Raw genomic sequence first — 14,720 nt, 5'->3', positions numbered from 1 at the left:
CATTTTCAATAAATATGGCAGCACAGCTTATAAATCCGTTGATGAAGGTAAGTATGTCAAAATAAAAGGTTTAAAAACATTTTATAAAAGCTAATGTTTTAGATTATCATATTGATTTAATCTACTATACGATTTATATATAAAAGGTCGTTTTTATATTGAATACAAATTTAATGTTAGAAATGCAATTATTTGCGATATTAAAAATTGACACCTGCTTGCTGCGAGATTTAAAAATGTGTTTGTTATATAGTAGAAGTAACATACGTTATCAGTGAAAACTAACTAAAGAACAAATGTAATATTTCTTATTGAACACTTTTCAGACACGTGACGAATGTCGTCATCTGATAGATTGCAATCATTCATGCCAAGCCAATACAGCTTAGGACACATACTGAGAAATGAAGACAATGTATTAACATCAATGTTGTGAAGTTTACTATCACGGATATCGAGAATACGTAATGCTAATTGAACTTGTTTGAGAGAACATTCTGATACAATGTCATTAAATACATCACGTGATAGATTGTGAATCACAACAACGACACTTCTATCTTGAATGCCTAAAATGTGTGCAATAACTCTTCCCTTTCGCTCCAATGCCATCTTACTACAAAAGGTACTGACACTATGACGATCATATTGCATACAAGACAATTGCATAATTAGACGTATGAAATGCCCGTCACATTGTACACCTGGACTAATGTAATCAATAAACATTCTTATGGAGGTAGATATATCATCCAAATGATTATTTATTTCTAAATCTTTGCTTGTCATGTGATTAATTAATTCATTTACCACAGCATCTCTATGTTGTTTTTTAACAAAGTTTAAATTTCTCGGCAGAGAGCGATATGTTGACAAACTATTTGTAACCCAGTGCTTGAGGAAACCGCCAGCTTTATCACCAAGGAAACCAGTTGCAAACTCTGTCGCTCTGTATAAATGCTCACTCTCTCGTATCACCTCCCTCTCATTATCATCCAATGGTGTAAGTAATGTTCGTACATCTGAGCACTCATTCTCCATACCATCATTTTCACATAATTTGCAAAAGTAAAATCCCACCAATGACTCTACTATCAATTTGTGAGGAGGCATAAAAATTTTATTAAATTTAGATTTTGAAGTTGGTGCTTCTTCGTAAACAAACCCGAGTTTTAAGGCCATATCAACCATATCTTTGTTCGAATGTTCAGTCAAATCCGTTTTGTTGATTGAAAGTTGGTTTACTTTTAAGCTATCATACATAAATTTCCCTAATAAAACCATAGCATTTACGTACTTCGCTGGTGTTTTTTCAAAATCAGAAATCTTTGGTTCATTTTCTTGTTTGATACACTGATTTAAAATACTACGAAATAGTTCTTTAAAGAGGTCAGTTGTATCTTCGGGGAGGCTTTGATTATCTTCCCACAATATACAGAGTGAAAGAAGTAGCATCGGGTTTTTGCACATTGCATACGCTTCGGGATGTTTTCTATCCTCCTCCTCCAACCCCTCATCCTTCTCCTCCTCCTCCTCCTCCTCCTCCTCCTCCTCCTCCTCCTCCTCCTCCTCCTCCTCCTCCTCCTCCTCCTCCTCCTCCTCCTCCTCCTCGTCCTCCTCGTCCTCCTCCCCATCCTCCTCGTCCTCCTCCTCCTCCTCCTCCTCCGACGACGACGACGACGACGACTCCTCCTCATCATCATCATCCTCCTCCTCCTCATCCGACGACGACGACTCCTCATCCACCACCAACGACGACGACTTATAAGTGTCAATACCCAATTCGTTTCTAAGGGATTTTGCCAATTGTGGTTGTTCAAAATACTCAAAATGTTTGTCAATGTACTTTCCTATGTTCTCGTTGTTAAACCCATTAACTCTTACATGTACGTCACATGCTTTTACGAATTGGTCTACGTTTTCTGATCGTGAAGTAAGTATCACAGTACTGTTTTTTAAGTTGTTCTTTTTGAAAAGACTAAGTACGCTTGGATTATTAAACCTTAATTCATCTAACCCATCTAGTAGCAGTACAACTTTATTGTCATTCTTCTTCATGAATTTCTTAATTAACCGTGGATCATCTGGGAGATCTGTTTCTAAATTAAAGTCTTCCATATCCAGTTGCTTTACAATTAGATCGGAAATGTTATCATCCTTTTTTAAATCCCTTACACTTAAAAGAAATACAATTTTACCTTCAAATGATTTCATTGATTGAGTAGCCGTAGCCCAGTTGTATGATAAATGCCTTAATAAGGTAGTTTTACCTATCCCACCCTCCCCATCTATAAGAGCTCTACATCCAGGTGTGGAACTGATAACATCTACCACTTCTGTTAATGTTGTTGGTTTGCAGCCTTTATTATTTTTAGCTTCTTTGCGTAGTTCCAAATCAGTGAACATCTGCGAAATGTCAACACAGTATCTATCACGCATTGTTGCTGGTGTAAATATACTGGCCTGAATACACAATTCCCTTTGTCTTTGAAGCAGATATTCTTCAATTTTGTCTAGATGCGAAGAAAAATGCAAAAACAATATTTAGTAAATTAAATTTTATTTAATAAGGGCCTTGCAATTTCTAGTACTGTAATACAATAGGTAGTACTGGAGCCCCGTCGAAGTAGTAAACCGAGTAAATAATATAGAGGGCGACAAACACAATTTATTATCAATCAGAAAGAAAACTCTGTTAAACGACTGGTGGTCGCCAGCAAATCGTAACAACCGTTAAAATGTAGAGCAATCCACCGCTTATTTGGTAAAACCTAATGTGACGTGCTAGTGCTAATGTGGTCATTGATGATGAGAGCTGATTTTTATACATTCACTTTTTACGACATTAGCTTTGTAACACGCATGTATCACTTTCTTGTAGGTGAAATAAAAAAGTATTACAAATACTACCAGTATAACAAATTAAAGATTTTTCAGGCATCTCGGTACAACGTTTTTTCTTAATACGAAAGCAATAACAAATAACAGAAATAATATAAATTGCGTTCAAAGTGATAGTTTTGACAATTAATTTTAATAGGAAAAGTTAAAACTGTAAATACATTTTCTTTTATTCAAAATTGAAATCATGCACTCGTGTACGAATTAATTTAATTTAAAACCTTGCCATTTATTCTAAATTAAAACTAACTGGTAATATCGGGGAGCTGCTGTTGTAAACACGCGTTTGCTATATTAAATGTATTGATTTTACGTATTCTATTCTTTGGTTTTTCGTGAAAAGAGAATACACCACCACTGCGTGTGACATGTTTTTTATTTATAATTATTATTAGGTTAAAAGGTTACGTAAGATGTTTATGATTGAAACTGAATTAACAATTATCTACGTCATAATCACATTTATTTATGATTATCCTCAATTTTATGCCAATTGGCATACACAATTGTGCATTTATAGGCCTTAATTCTGTATCCATGAAAATAAAAGGGATTATAGAAGGCGGCAAACAGAATATAGCATTAATTTTAACAATGTTATTTGAACTAAGATGATTGTAACTACAGTACATGAAATATTTCGGTGAATTACTATTTTTGAATTTGATTACAAAATCTCATCAATTGTTTTACGAAGACATTTTATCAAATTAATTATTATTAAATTAGCAAAATTAAAGTAAGACGATGTGATTTTATCATTCATTCAATCTTTTATCTTGGAATCTCTGGTCCATAGAAAGTAAAATTACATATAAATGAATTAAAAATTAAAAAAAATAGACCGTACTAATTACTACTACTTATCTCATATTTTTAATGCTTTAAGAATGTTTGATTGTTACAGAAATGTAGTACGAGGCCAAGTATACACCTTCAAATTTGCCAATGTATATATATATTATTGTTGTTTATTTTTTCGCCAGTATCATAAACTTTAATCACACACTTGATGGTTAATGAAGTTATTGTTGCAACTTTCGGTTTTTCATTGAATTGTAGCGCAGGCGGAAATATAGAGGGCGGCAAACACACTTTTTAATTCATCCAAATTGATAAAACATATTATTTAGGGCCTACTCTGAAATCTAACTTTTTAGAAGACCTATTTTTATTTGTATTCAGTAAACAAACTTTGTCATGCGGATTAGAATTAAGCTTATTGGATCTCTAAGAATAATAATATGTGTAATATGAGTCTTACTTATTATGATGTTAACAACATTTCGTTTTTAAAACAATGAAGCTTCCTAATTATTATATCATTCTCTGTGTGGTCAGGATTGGAATTAAACATCAAAAAGGATTTTGTTTAAATACTGTATTATTATTCTGAAGCAACTAACCTGTTTCTGATTTACCCTCTTTTGGCATTCCTTGTCCTTCATTACTACTGGTTGCCACTTGTCCTATTTTAATAACAGAATAGTAAGAAACAAAATGAAATACTTATTTTACCTAAAAAACTACCGATTGCGAGCAAAATTATACGGTTCATTATTAGTAACTGACCTGTTTCTGATTTAAATCTTTTTCGCATTCCCTGTTCTTCATTACTACGTCTGGTCGCCACTTGCCCTGTTTAATAAATGACATGACAAAACATGAATTTAGGCTACAATGATATTCTATACTGGTAATTCTTTAAAAATTAATTAATGTTTCTTTAGCTTTTCGCACTAACTTACCTTCAGTCAGAAGTGTTACTCTTGATTCCAGTCCAACTTGTCTTAAATTGTTAATGAATTCTTCAATTTTTTCTTCACAGATTATTCGTCTCTCTTCCAAATCCAGAATCATACTCCAGGCATCTTTATAATTCTTTAACGCACTACCATTGTACAATGCATCGATTCTGTCCACATCAGCCTGTCTAAGTCCATTTCCGAATGCTACAATTTGTAGTCGATATCGAGTGAACTTAGTAATTTCTTGAACTTCAAGAAAAGAATGTTTGAGACGATCTATGACACCAAACTGTTCAGTTACTTTTATTGTATCGTATAGCAATATACGATTGTCTGAACTTAAACGTCCATTTGCCCTTAATTCCTGTAGTAAGTGTATTGTGTTGGTGGCGCTGTCCATGTTCGTTACTGCAATCAAATCTTTGTACAAAACTTTCAGCTTTGTGACGAGATTATGTTCATCATACCAAGTTGAAACATTTACTAAATCAAGATCAAAATCTATAAAATGGTGGAAACAGAACAATTTTTAAAAAGTGTATTATTATTTAATGCAACACTAGGATTACTGTATATATAATCATATATGTAAAGCGGACTAATCTTTTTTTATGTCGGTACTTATTATACTAATATTGTTTATAATATTGTATTAAGTCTTTATGAGTGAATACATTATCAGTGTACCTGTTGCCATTTTTTCAAATTTCTGTCTTCATTTCTGAAAAATAAGGGTTAAATCGGATCATAATTCATAAATATATCTACTTGCGATAGGCTATGATGTATACTTATGAAGTGATGATCGTTTGATACTAAGTTCAATGTAACGATAAGATCAATGATTGAACTGTCTGCAGTTTGTTTATAGTCAATTAGTGTGGTGCATCCGGGCAATTTATATAATGTTCTTTATGTCTTGCTACCCGTGCGTACTTTAGGATTGGACAGGACAGGTTGGGCATCAGTGACAAACTGAACACGTGTGAGTAACACGCGTACTTTAGGATTGGACAGGACAGGTTGACCATCAGTGACAAACTGAACACAAACTAACTTCACACAATGGAATATTAGTCAAAATTAAACGAATTTACTGTATTACACTAGTATAGTTAAAATATAAAAACTGAAAGATAAGTATTGTATCTGTTTATTGTGATGGCCACATTCTGGATTGAGAGAGACGAGAAAATGTGTGTTTGTTCTTTATAGGGTGTACGTTCAATTAACAGGAACATGTCATTTTCGATTCACAACCACATACTCGCTCCCTCCCATTAAACGTAAAAATAACTATAGTAAGCCGAGTAAATTTAATATTATTGTAGTTGGCGGTGCTAGTATTGCTCAGAACGCAAGAGGAGTGAACACCCGCTACATTTAGGATTATGATCAGGTTCGGCAATCACTGGCAAAGAGATTGAATGTAAATATAAAAAACATACATAAGTATTATAATAGGATATATTGTGATTATTATGGTGATGGAATTCTTCAGAGAACTCGCTGTTTATGTGACGTGGCACACAGATAGTACGTTCAGTGATATTAACAAGACATTTACCACAACCCACACTCTCCTCCAAATAACCATGGAAGCATAACCATCAGAATTATACTTATATTCTCATATTATTGTTCCGAACTATATTAATGAAATATTGTAAACTTACAAATTGGCTTAAGACTGGACTGTAACTGGATCTCGTATCTGGACTATCAATATACCGATACAGTTAAATGTGACGATTTGTAGCAGCAACTGCACCACTCCCTTTGACGTCAACTACTGTGTAATTATTATTCATAATCCACGTATATGTATGCTATATTTACTTTGTCCGTGACGTCACAAAAACTTTTCCACGGTCTATCTGTCTTTCTGTTGAAACACAATGTACACGATTATATCGGCAGCGTCGTACGACTTAATATTCCATTCAAAATTCCATAGAAAGTAGTTTTAGAAAATTACCTAGAATCTTTTTAAATAATATTTAAAAACTGCAAAATGAATGTTATGGTTTAAGAAATGAGAATTCACATTTTTGTATAAATATAGACGGCATTAACTGTTTTAATACTTGTATTATATCTAATCATTTTAATAACTATTTTTGTAATATTGCTTCTGATCTGGTATCTGTATTCATATACTGACTCTAAATGTATTTAATCATTTTACACCTCTTATATCTATTTTTTTTAAATTTTTTTTTTTTTAGCTTTTTAATTTTTACTAACAAATATCTTTTTATTAATATTATAATCATAACAATAAATATTTGAAAAATATATATAAAGTAATATTTATCGCATAATATACAGTCTAGGATAATTAAATGATATACAAAATCATTACACCCAACTACTATCTTCATCTCCTTATGCGGAACATCATTTGAATAATAGAACAAGAACAAGTCACACATCTACACATAATCAAACATCGTATACTCTATCTCTAACAATATTTCAATCTTCTATCGACTACTGTAAAGCCGAAGTATAATCGTTATCTCGGGACCGTTCTATGGTTACCACCACGTAGGCTTACTTCATCAAGGCAGGGAGGTATAATACCTCCCTGATCAAGGCTTCTATGAATGGATGACGAGTTAAGGCGCAGGAACGCTAGTAGACCAAACCCAGACTCCAGTACCGTTTTGATTACGATCAATCGGGAAATAACCTCATGACGTTGTATTGATAACACTTTACCCCAACATTACAATGTACTCACAGGGCAGTATTTTAGGCCCGCTTCTTTTTATTTGTTATATTATCGATATGTCTATTTGTATTGATAATGATTGCAAACTATTATTATATGCCAATGACAGTGCCTTATTGGTGGCTCATCGTGATCCATTATACATTTCACATTAACTAGGTCATGGTATGGAATTATGTTACAAGTGGTAGTTACAATAAGTTGTCCATGCACCCACAAAAAACAGAATGCATTTTGTTGAAAGAAAAGTTTAAAATATTGAGAATTTCAAAATAACTTTTATAATGATATATCCTTAGTCATGATTCCATAAGCACATTGGTTTACAAATTGGGGAAATGTGTGCCCTAGGGCACACATTGCCCCTAGGGCACACATTTCCCCTAGGGCACACATTGACCCTAGGGCACACATTGACCCTAGGGCACACATTGACCCTAGGGCACACATTGACCCTAGGGCACACATTTCCCCTAGGGCACACGTTGCTCCTAGGGCACACATTGCCCTTAGGGCACACGTTGCTCCTAGGGCACACATTGCCCCTAGGGCACACATTGCTCCTAGGGCACACATTTCCCCTAGGGCACACATTGCCCCTAGGGCACACATTGCCCCTAGGGCACACATTAGTCACGAACAACTAAAAGCTGTTGGTTATCTGAACATAAACAACATAGTTAAATTTCTAAGATAGACTTCAGGTATTATAGGCCCACGTGACGCCTATAAAATATACCGTGATGTAAATTCCACTTTTTTAGCAGACAATTTTACAAATATTTCTAAACAACAACGTACTGTACGAGGAAATTAATGAACATTTTGTAATTCCTAATATAAGTGTTAGCTTCGAAAACATTTTATTATCATACTATATTAAAGATTGGAATAATCTTCCATCAAACATAAAAGGTATAAAAACACCTAATGAGTATAAACGTGTTATAAAGCTTTATGTTAGTAATGTGCATAGCCAGACTGATGTATTGTGAACGGTTGTTATATTTTTGTGAATATTTCTATGTTTTTGTTATAAGGACCCCATTGGATAGCTTAGCTCTATGGGTAATCCTTGGTATGTTGATTGTACCCCATTGGATAGCTTAGCTCTATGGGTAATCCTTGGTATGTTGATTGTCCCCCATTGGAAAGCTCTTCTAGATCTAAGGGTAATCCTTGGCAGGGCCGTAGCCAGGATCTGTCAAGGGGGGGGGGGGGGGGGGGGGTTCGGACAATAAGTATTTGGGTCACTGCGCCGCGGGTGGGGTCTGAGGCGAATTTAGTGACACCCCTTGATGGCCGGAAATGGTACTCTCGTACATAACATTCATGATAAATGGCACCTCTAATTGGCCGGAAAAACACTCTCATGCAGCATGCTACGATTGAACAAAACGATCGTACTTTTTTCCTCCTCCTCACGATAACATTTGTTGCCGCCGTATGTTAGATGCGCGTGCTCTGTGTGCGGAACCACCGCCGATTGTTTGATCATTCACTCGGTATTTTGTTTTGCGTTCAAGTTACAAGCCCCCCAAAAAAAGCACAATTTGGGTGAGAAGGCAAATTCAATGCTTATTATAGCCAGGGGAGGACCCAGGGGTGTTTCCCTTGTGGCCCGGGCAACAGCCTTAATTTCATACTAAATGTTGTTTCTGCCACTAAATTAAAATTGAGTTCCATTTCATCGTATACAATATCCATCCGGACCCGGAACTTGATAGGCTTAGTCATAAAGTAGTTACAGAGTTGCAGGGCATTTTATTATTGTTGAATGTTTTGATATTTTTATTGTTAAAACGACCTTCACAACCAAAATATTTCTTTTCATTTTAAATGGAACGCTACAAAAATAATCCTCTGCTTCATCGGAGCATGAATACCTAATAACCAGACAAGAACGTATCTTTGTTACGTTTTACTATCAATCCATTTTCATGTCACGCAATCCATTTTTCAACAATATAGTAGTATAACAATAACATTTTGATTGAATAGTGAGGGATTAGTTACAGTTTGACTTTGAATAAACCATTGGCAATTTACTGAAAATCCAAAATTATTCAATTAAAGAAACGCTCAACACATGAGAAATAGATGTCGGTCGATAAACTTCTGACGACGACTAAAACAACGACAATCAGCTAAATGTTAGTGATTTTATTTCATCTCTGGCTTGTTACATTTTTCATGACACATTACCGGACTTCTCCCTCCTCTCGCAATGAACGACAGTACAGATCTTCCCTATCTAGGCTCGTGTATGTAGCCTACTACGTTATTCACAAATTACCCACGCATAGCAGTGTTACTAGAGCCATCACAGATTACCTCTAATGGATCAATCATTCATACATGAATTCAAAAATTCATCGACAAACGAAATATAGCCTATATTCATTCCTTTTAAATATTAGGCATATTGCCAAGGCTAATAATCGATTTGTCCATAATTATTGCGTTTTGCCGGGGGTTTTCCATAATTTTTAGGCCAAATCATAATTGTGCGTATTCTGTATTTCCGATGCGTGTAGTACCATATTTATCTTCATTTCCGTACGTTCGTAAATATTAGGCCGAATTTCCGTAGTAATTTATAGACGTTCCGAAATTTGAACCGTGTTATACCGGTAGCAGAGCAAAGTTTGCTTCTTTCTGCAAATGTCCTATCATTCTTTTCTATGTTTTATTTGGAGTGTGGTTTAAAACAACGCTTTTGTAAAGTTTATAGTGGATAAATAAAAATGAATTTTTGGAAATAGTGGTTTTAACATCTGACTTTATTTAGCATTTTTAAATGAATTAAAATTCCAAATTATAAATTTAACCTTTTGCTCAATATATTTATAGCAACAGCTTCATATTTTTTGTATAACTTTTTAAAATTATTAATTGATAATTAATTTACATTAATTGAGTACAGTTATTAGAATGTATTACCGTACCAAAAGTACCTTCATCGAGGACCTCCCCGTGACGTTCGCATTGAACGAAAAAAAAATTATCATGAATTTTACGTGCGAGAGTACCATTTGCGGCCATCTAGGGGTGTCATTTAACAATTTTCTTGCTCAAATACTCAGTGTCTACAGACTGGAGTCTTTGGGCAACCCTCTTAAAATAGTCCTGCGACCGCCCCTGATAGCTCTATCTATATTTATTTACAGCAATTTGTTGAGGAAACTAAATATAATCAATGTAAATAGGTGGTATTGATACAGTTGAGTAGGCCTACGTATCGGCTGGTGGTCTAGAAAAAAATAATCGAATGCTGTAGGTGTAAACTACAGTACATGATACCATAGATATTATAGTGTAATATATTAAAATTACTATAATCCACTATACTTCATAGCCACACATACATATTGTAGGTAACCGCAGCGTTCCATTTTTTGATGTACGTCGGAAGGCTATATATGCATGCTGACTGCCAGTGATCGAAACAATATGTATACGCGGTTGTCTAGCGGTGTCCTTTGTACGATTCGTTCGTGCCCAAGCTCACGTCAATATCATGTTACATCCTGGGACCAAAAATTCGTATTATTTTTCGGCAACCAATTCATTTGTTTAACAATAAGGTATGAGTTATTCACGAACGAGTTAACGAATTTTTCAATTTACAAATAACCTTTTGTATTGTGGGGCACGTATTTGGAGGATTTTCAGAGATGAGGGTGGTGAGGTATTGGGGATGTCGGGGATGGGGGTTCGCAGTCGGTTAAGGGGGGGGGGGGGGTCGCTGTAAAGGGGGGGTTCGCCAGAACCATAACCCCCGCCCCCCTGACTACGGGCCTGCTTGGTATGTTGATTGTACCCCATTGGAAAGCTCTTCTAGATCTAAGGGTAATCCTTGGTATGTTGATTGTACCCCATTGGAAAGCTTAGCTCTATGGGTAATCCTTGGTATGTTGATTGCACCAAATAAAACAAACAAACAAACAAATGTATCCGTCCGACTTATACTAATATTAAAATTGCAATTTGTGATTTTTCTGGTAGGTATTCTGATGATTTTACCCAAACACACTTATATAAATATAAATTGCAAAAGAACTATCAATTATTCCAATATTCATTTGGAAGCAACTTCACCCTTTTACTTAGGTCAACTTTAATATCACGATCACATGCCGCTATTGACTTTGGCCGTGACGTCACAAAAGCTGTTCAACAGTTTAGTGTAGGTCTTTCTGTAGAAGCACAATAGGATTACTGAAGTCTATACTTATTCACTCAAAATTACATAGATACTATTTTTAGAAAAACACACAGAATTAACCCTCGGTTTAAATGTATAAGAGGATAAATACATGTAATAGAATTTTTAAATAATTTTTGCTTCTGAAAATAACTGACGTTTCGATCAATTATATGCTTTTATCGTCCCATCCATAAATATTATGATCGTCCTTAATAGGAGTGAGGAGTTTGTTTTCTCAGACTGGACGATCATCAAAGTAAATTATTGATTGAAACGTCGAAAAACTCAATTCATTCATTTCAGAACTAATTGGAGATGTACTGCAAACTTTATATAAACATTTGATTTCTTCATGCAAACCTTCAAACAATTCTCATATTCTTCCATTGTCTTTCTTTGTCCAGTCGGCATTCATCATTTTTATACCTTTTACATTTGATATTGTTTTTATGCTATGCTGTTGCATCTTTGTACCGTCCTCATGATGACTCAGCATTATCGCATCGTCACTGTGCCGACAATATTACAAAACAATTGTTGTTGCATTGTATTTAATGCTGATTGAACAAAAAATAAACGAATTGGGTTATATTTTGACACATCGATCGACATAGTGAGGAAAAATTAAATTGGTAATATAAATTATTTTTCAAAAACTAGTACGGTCTCATGTTGTCCGTTGAAGGCGCTCTTTGGTTTCTATAGAGCAGGTGGTTAATGGTTTGGTATCAATCCACACAGCGCGGCCTTTATGAATAATAATTAATATAAAAGGTGTAGAAGGCCTAGGCCTAGGCCGTTTGTAGTTTGTTTCTTCTAAGACACACAAAACTTAGGTAAGCTGGGTGTTTATAGTTTGTTTCTTATTTGGTATTGCGCTAGACTCTACTCAGTTTCAGTTTCAGTTTTTATTTTCCAATATAATAATGATAAGCGAAATGGAATATACTGGTGCCGCAGCCTGCCTGGCACCTAACTGGTTCAGGGACGATTCGGCCCGGGACTATTCGGCCCACTTTTGGTGGGACGATTCGGCCCACTTTTGGGCCGAAACATCCCACTTTGTGGGCCGAAACGTCTCACTTTAGACCAAATTCATATTCATTTTTTTTTTATTTATCAAGTTTTTAAAGGTGTTTAACAATCCGTATTTTATTGATATTGACAAAGTTGATATAATGTATATAATAAATTACTAAAAAAACGTAATTTTATATTCAATTTATTACTTCGAAAACCTTGTTTATTTCGTGCATTCGCCAAGCGGCCAACAGAGCGCGTAACTTATTTACATCGCGCGCGTGACTAAAAAATGATTATTTTCGACAATGTTTTCAAAATGTTTGCTTTATTGCATCTTTATCCCTAGTAGTGCTACCCCATAGTCTCTCTGAAAATAAAGTTTGGGGAAAAAAGCTTATTTTATGCTTATAAATGCATATCAAAGCCGATAAATGTAAGTGTGCCGAATCGTCTCAGGGCCGAATCGTCCCGGGCCGAATAGTCCCGGGCCGAATCGTCCCAGGGCCGAATCCGAATCGTCTCAGGGCCGAATCGTCCCGTCCCGCACCTAACTAACGTGAAAATAATGAACTCATCAATTATAGTCCAGGAGTATTAGACAAAAAAAGGGCCAAAGGTAGAAATAAATATGCTAAAGCTGAATTTTTCAGGATAGGTCCCCAATGTTGTCTGGAACAACATACCAAAAGTCCCCGGGTTTCCCCGTTGTGCTTCAACCTGATTGGGCCATTTTTCAAAATGGCGGCCATCTTAACAATTATTTACCATATTTTGACAACCAGTAGGTGTAAGTAAACAATTTTGGTGTCAAAATACTCAGAAGACCAATATTTATATTCACTGTAATGGAGAAGTTTTTAAAAAAATGACCGGAAATGCCTGTTTTGACCTTTGACCATCAATTTGGATTATCTCAATATCTTATCAACGACTGGCCGTAGAGAGTTCAAAATTGTCCCAAATTATTCAGAATGCCCAACTTTCTATTCACTCTAATGAAAGAAAAACACTAAATTCCTTTAGAAACCTTCTATTCTGACCTTTGAACTATTGACCTAAGCATATTTTAATTTTATAGACATCTTGGTGATCGATAGGAGTGCATAAGCGAAATTGGTGTCAAAATACTCAGAAGACCCATATTTATATTCACTATAATGGAAAAGTTTTTAAAAAAATGACCGGAAATGCATGTTTTGAACTTTGACCCTAAATTTGGATTATCTCAATATCTCATCAACGACTGGCCGTAGAGACTTCAAAGTTGTCCCAAATTATTCAGAATGCCCAACTTTCTATTTACTTTAATGAAAGAAAAATACTAAAAACCTTTAGAAACCTTCTATTTTGACCTTTGAACTATTGACGTAGGCATATTTATTTTTATAGACATCTTGGTGATCGATAGGATACGAAATTGGTTTAAAAATTTATAACTTTGACCCTAAATTTGGGTTATCTCAATACCGCATCAACTGCTGGCCGTAGAGACTTCAAAATTGTCCTAAATTAAGAAGAGTGCCCAACTCTCTATTCACTGTAGTTAAAGAAAAATACTAAAAGCCTTTAGAAACCACCTATTTTGCCATTTGAACTATTGATCTGGCCAATACAGTATTTTATATCATAAATATATAGAAATCTTGGTGATCGATAGGAATACATAAGCGAATTTGTTGTCAAAATATTCCTAAACACCCATGTTTTTTTACCTTTGACTTTAATCACTACATTATAATTTAATAATTTAAGTCCAAAATAGCATGATGGACATATCACACCATTCATCATGCCATGAGATGTCAAATTTATCCGAAACAGCCCAGAAAAAAATGTCCGATGGACGAATAATACTATTCATCAATATAGATATGAGGCCATAATTTCAGGTATCAAAGGGTCACAATGTGTCATTTGACAAATCACCTAAATAATAAAATACAATATGAAACTCTTACAAATCTATCAAGATGAATTATAAAGAAATTGTCACTGTAAAGTTGTTATGGTCTTCAACAGATTTTCATGCCCTTATTTTATTAACCATCATAATTATAGTCCTGAAGTATTTTCGATTTTTAGAGAATTTTGATTGGAAAAA

General features: G+C 34.8%; 1 protein-coding gene across 1 annotated transcript; it reads right to left on the bottom strand.

The window, feature by feature from the left end:
• Positions 1 to 285: 285 nt before the first annotated feature.
• On the bottom strand, positions 286 to 6,437 carry LOC144835669 (uncharacterized). Its single transcript, XM_078690740.1, has 7 exons — positions 6,326 to 6,437; positions 5,337 to 5,370; positions 4,650 to 5,150; positions 4,474 to 4,539; positions 4,308 to 4,370; positions 1,779 to 2,513; positions 286 to 1,271 (listed from the first exon to the last, which is right to left on the bottom strand). The coding sequence occupies exons 2-7, from the start codon at positions 5,344 to 5,346 to the stop codon at positions 286 to 288; spliced, it is 2,361 nt and encodes a 786-aa protein (XP_078546866.1). The 5' UTR covers positions 5,347 to 5,370; positions 6,326 to 6,437.
• Positions 6,438 to 14,720: the final 8,283 nt, after the last annotated feature.

This window comes from Antedon bifida, chromosome 2 (genome assembly GCF_963402885.1).
Source record: "Antedon bifida chromosome 2, ecAntBifi1.1, whole genome shotgun sequence".
Taxonomy (NCBI): domain Eukaryota; kingdom Metazoa; phylum Echinodermata; class Crinoidea; order Comatulida; family Antedonidae; genus Antedon; species Antedon bifida.
The sequence above is the reverse complement of the archived record's forward strand: the minus strand, read 5'-3'. Positions and strand labels throughout refer to the sequence as shown.

Coding starts and splice junctions, on each gene's coding strand:
- LOC144835669 (XM_078690740.1), bottom strand. Junction 2,514..4,307: donor AGAGGGTAAATCAGAAACAG/GTTAGTTGCTTC, acceptor CTTCGCATCTAG/ACAAAATTGAAGAATATCTG. Junction 1,272..1,778: donor ATCCCTTAGAAACGAATTGG/GTATTGACACTT, acceptor TGGTTTTATTAG/GGAAATTTATGTATGATAGC.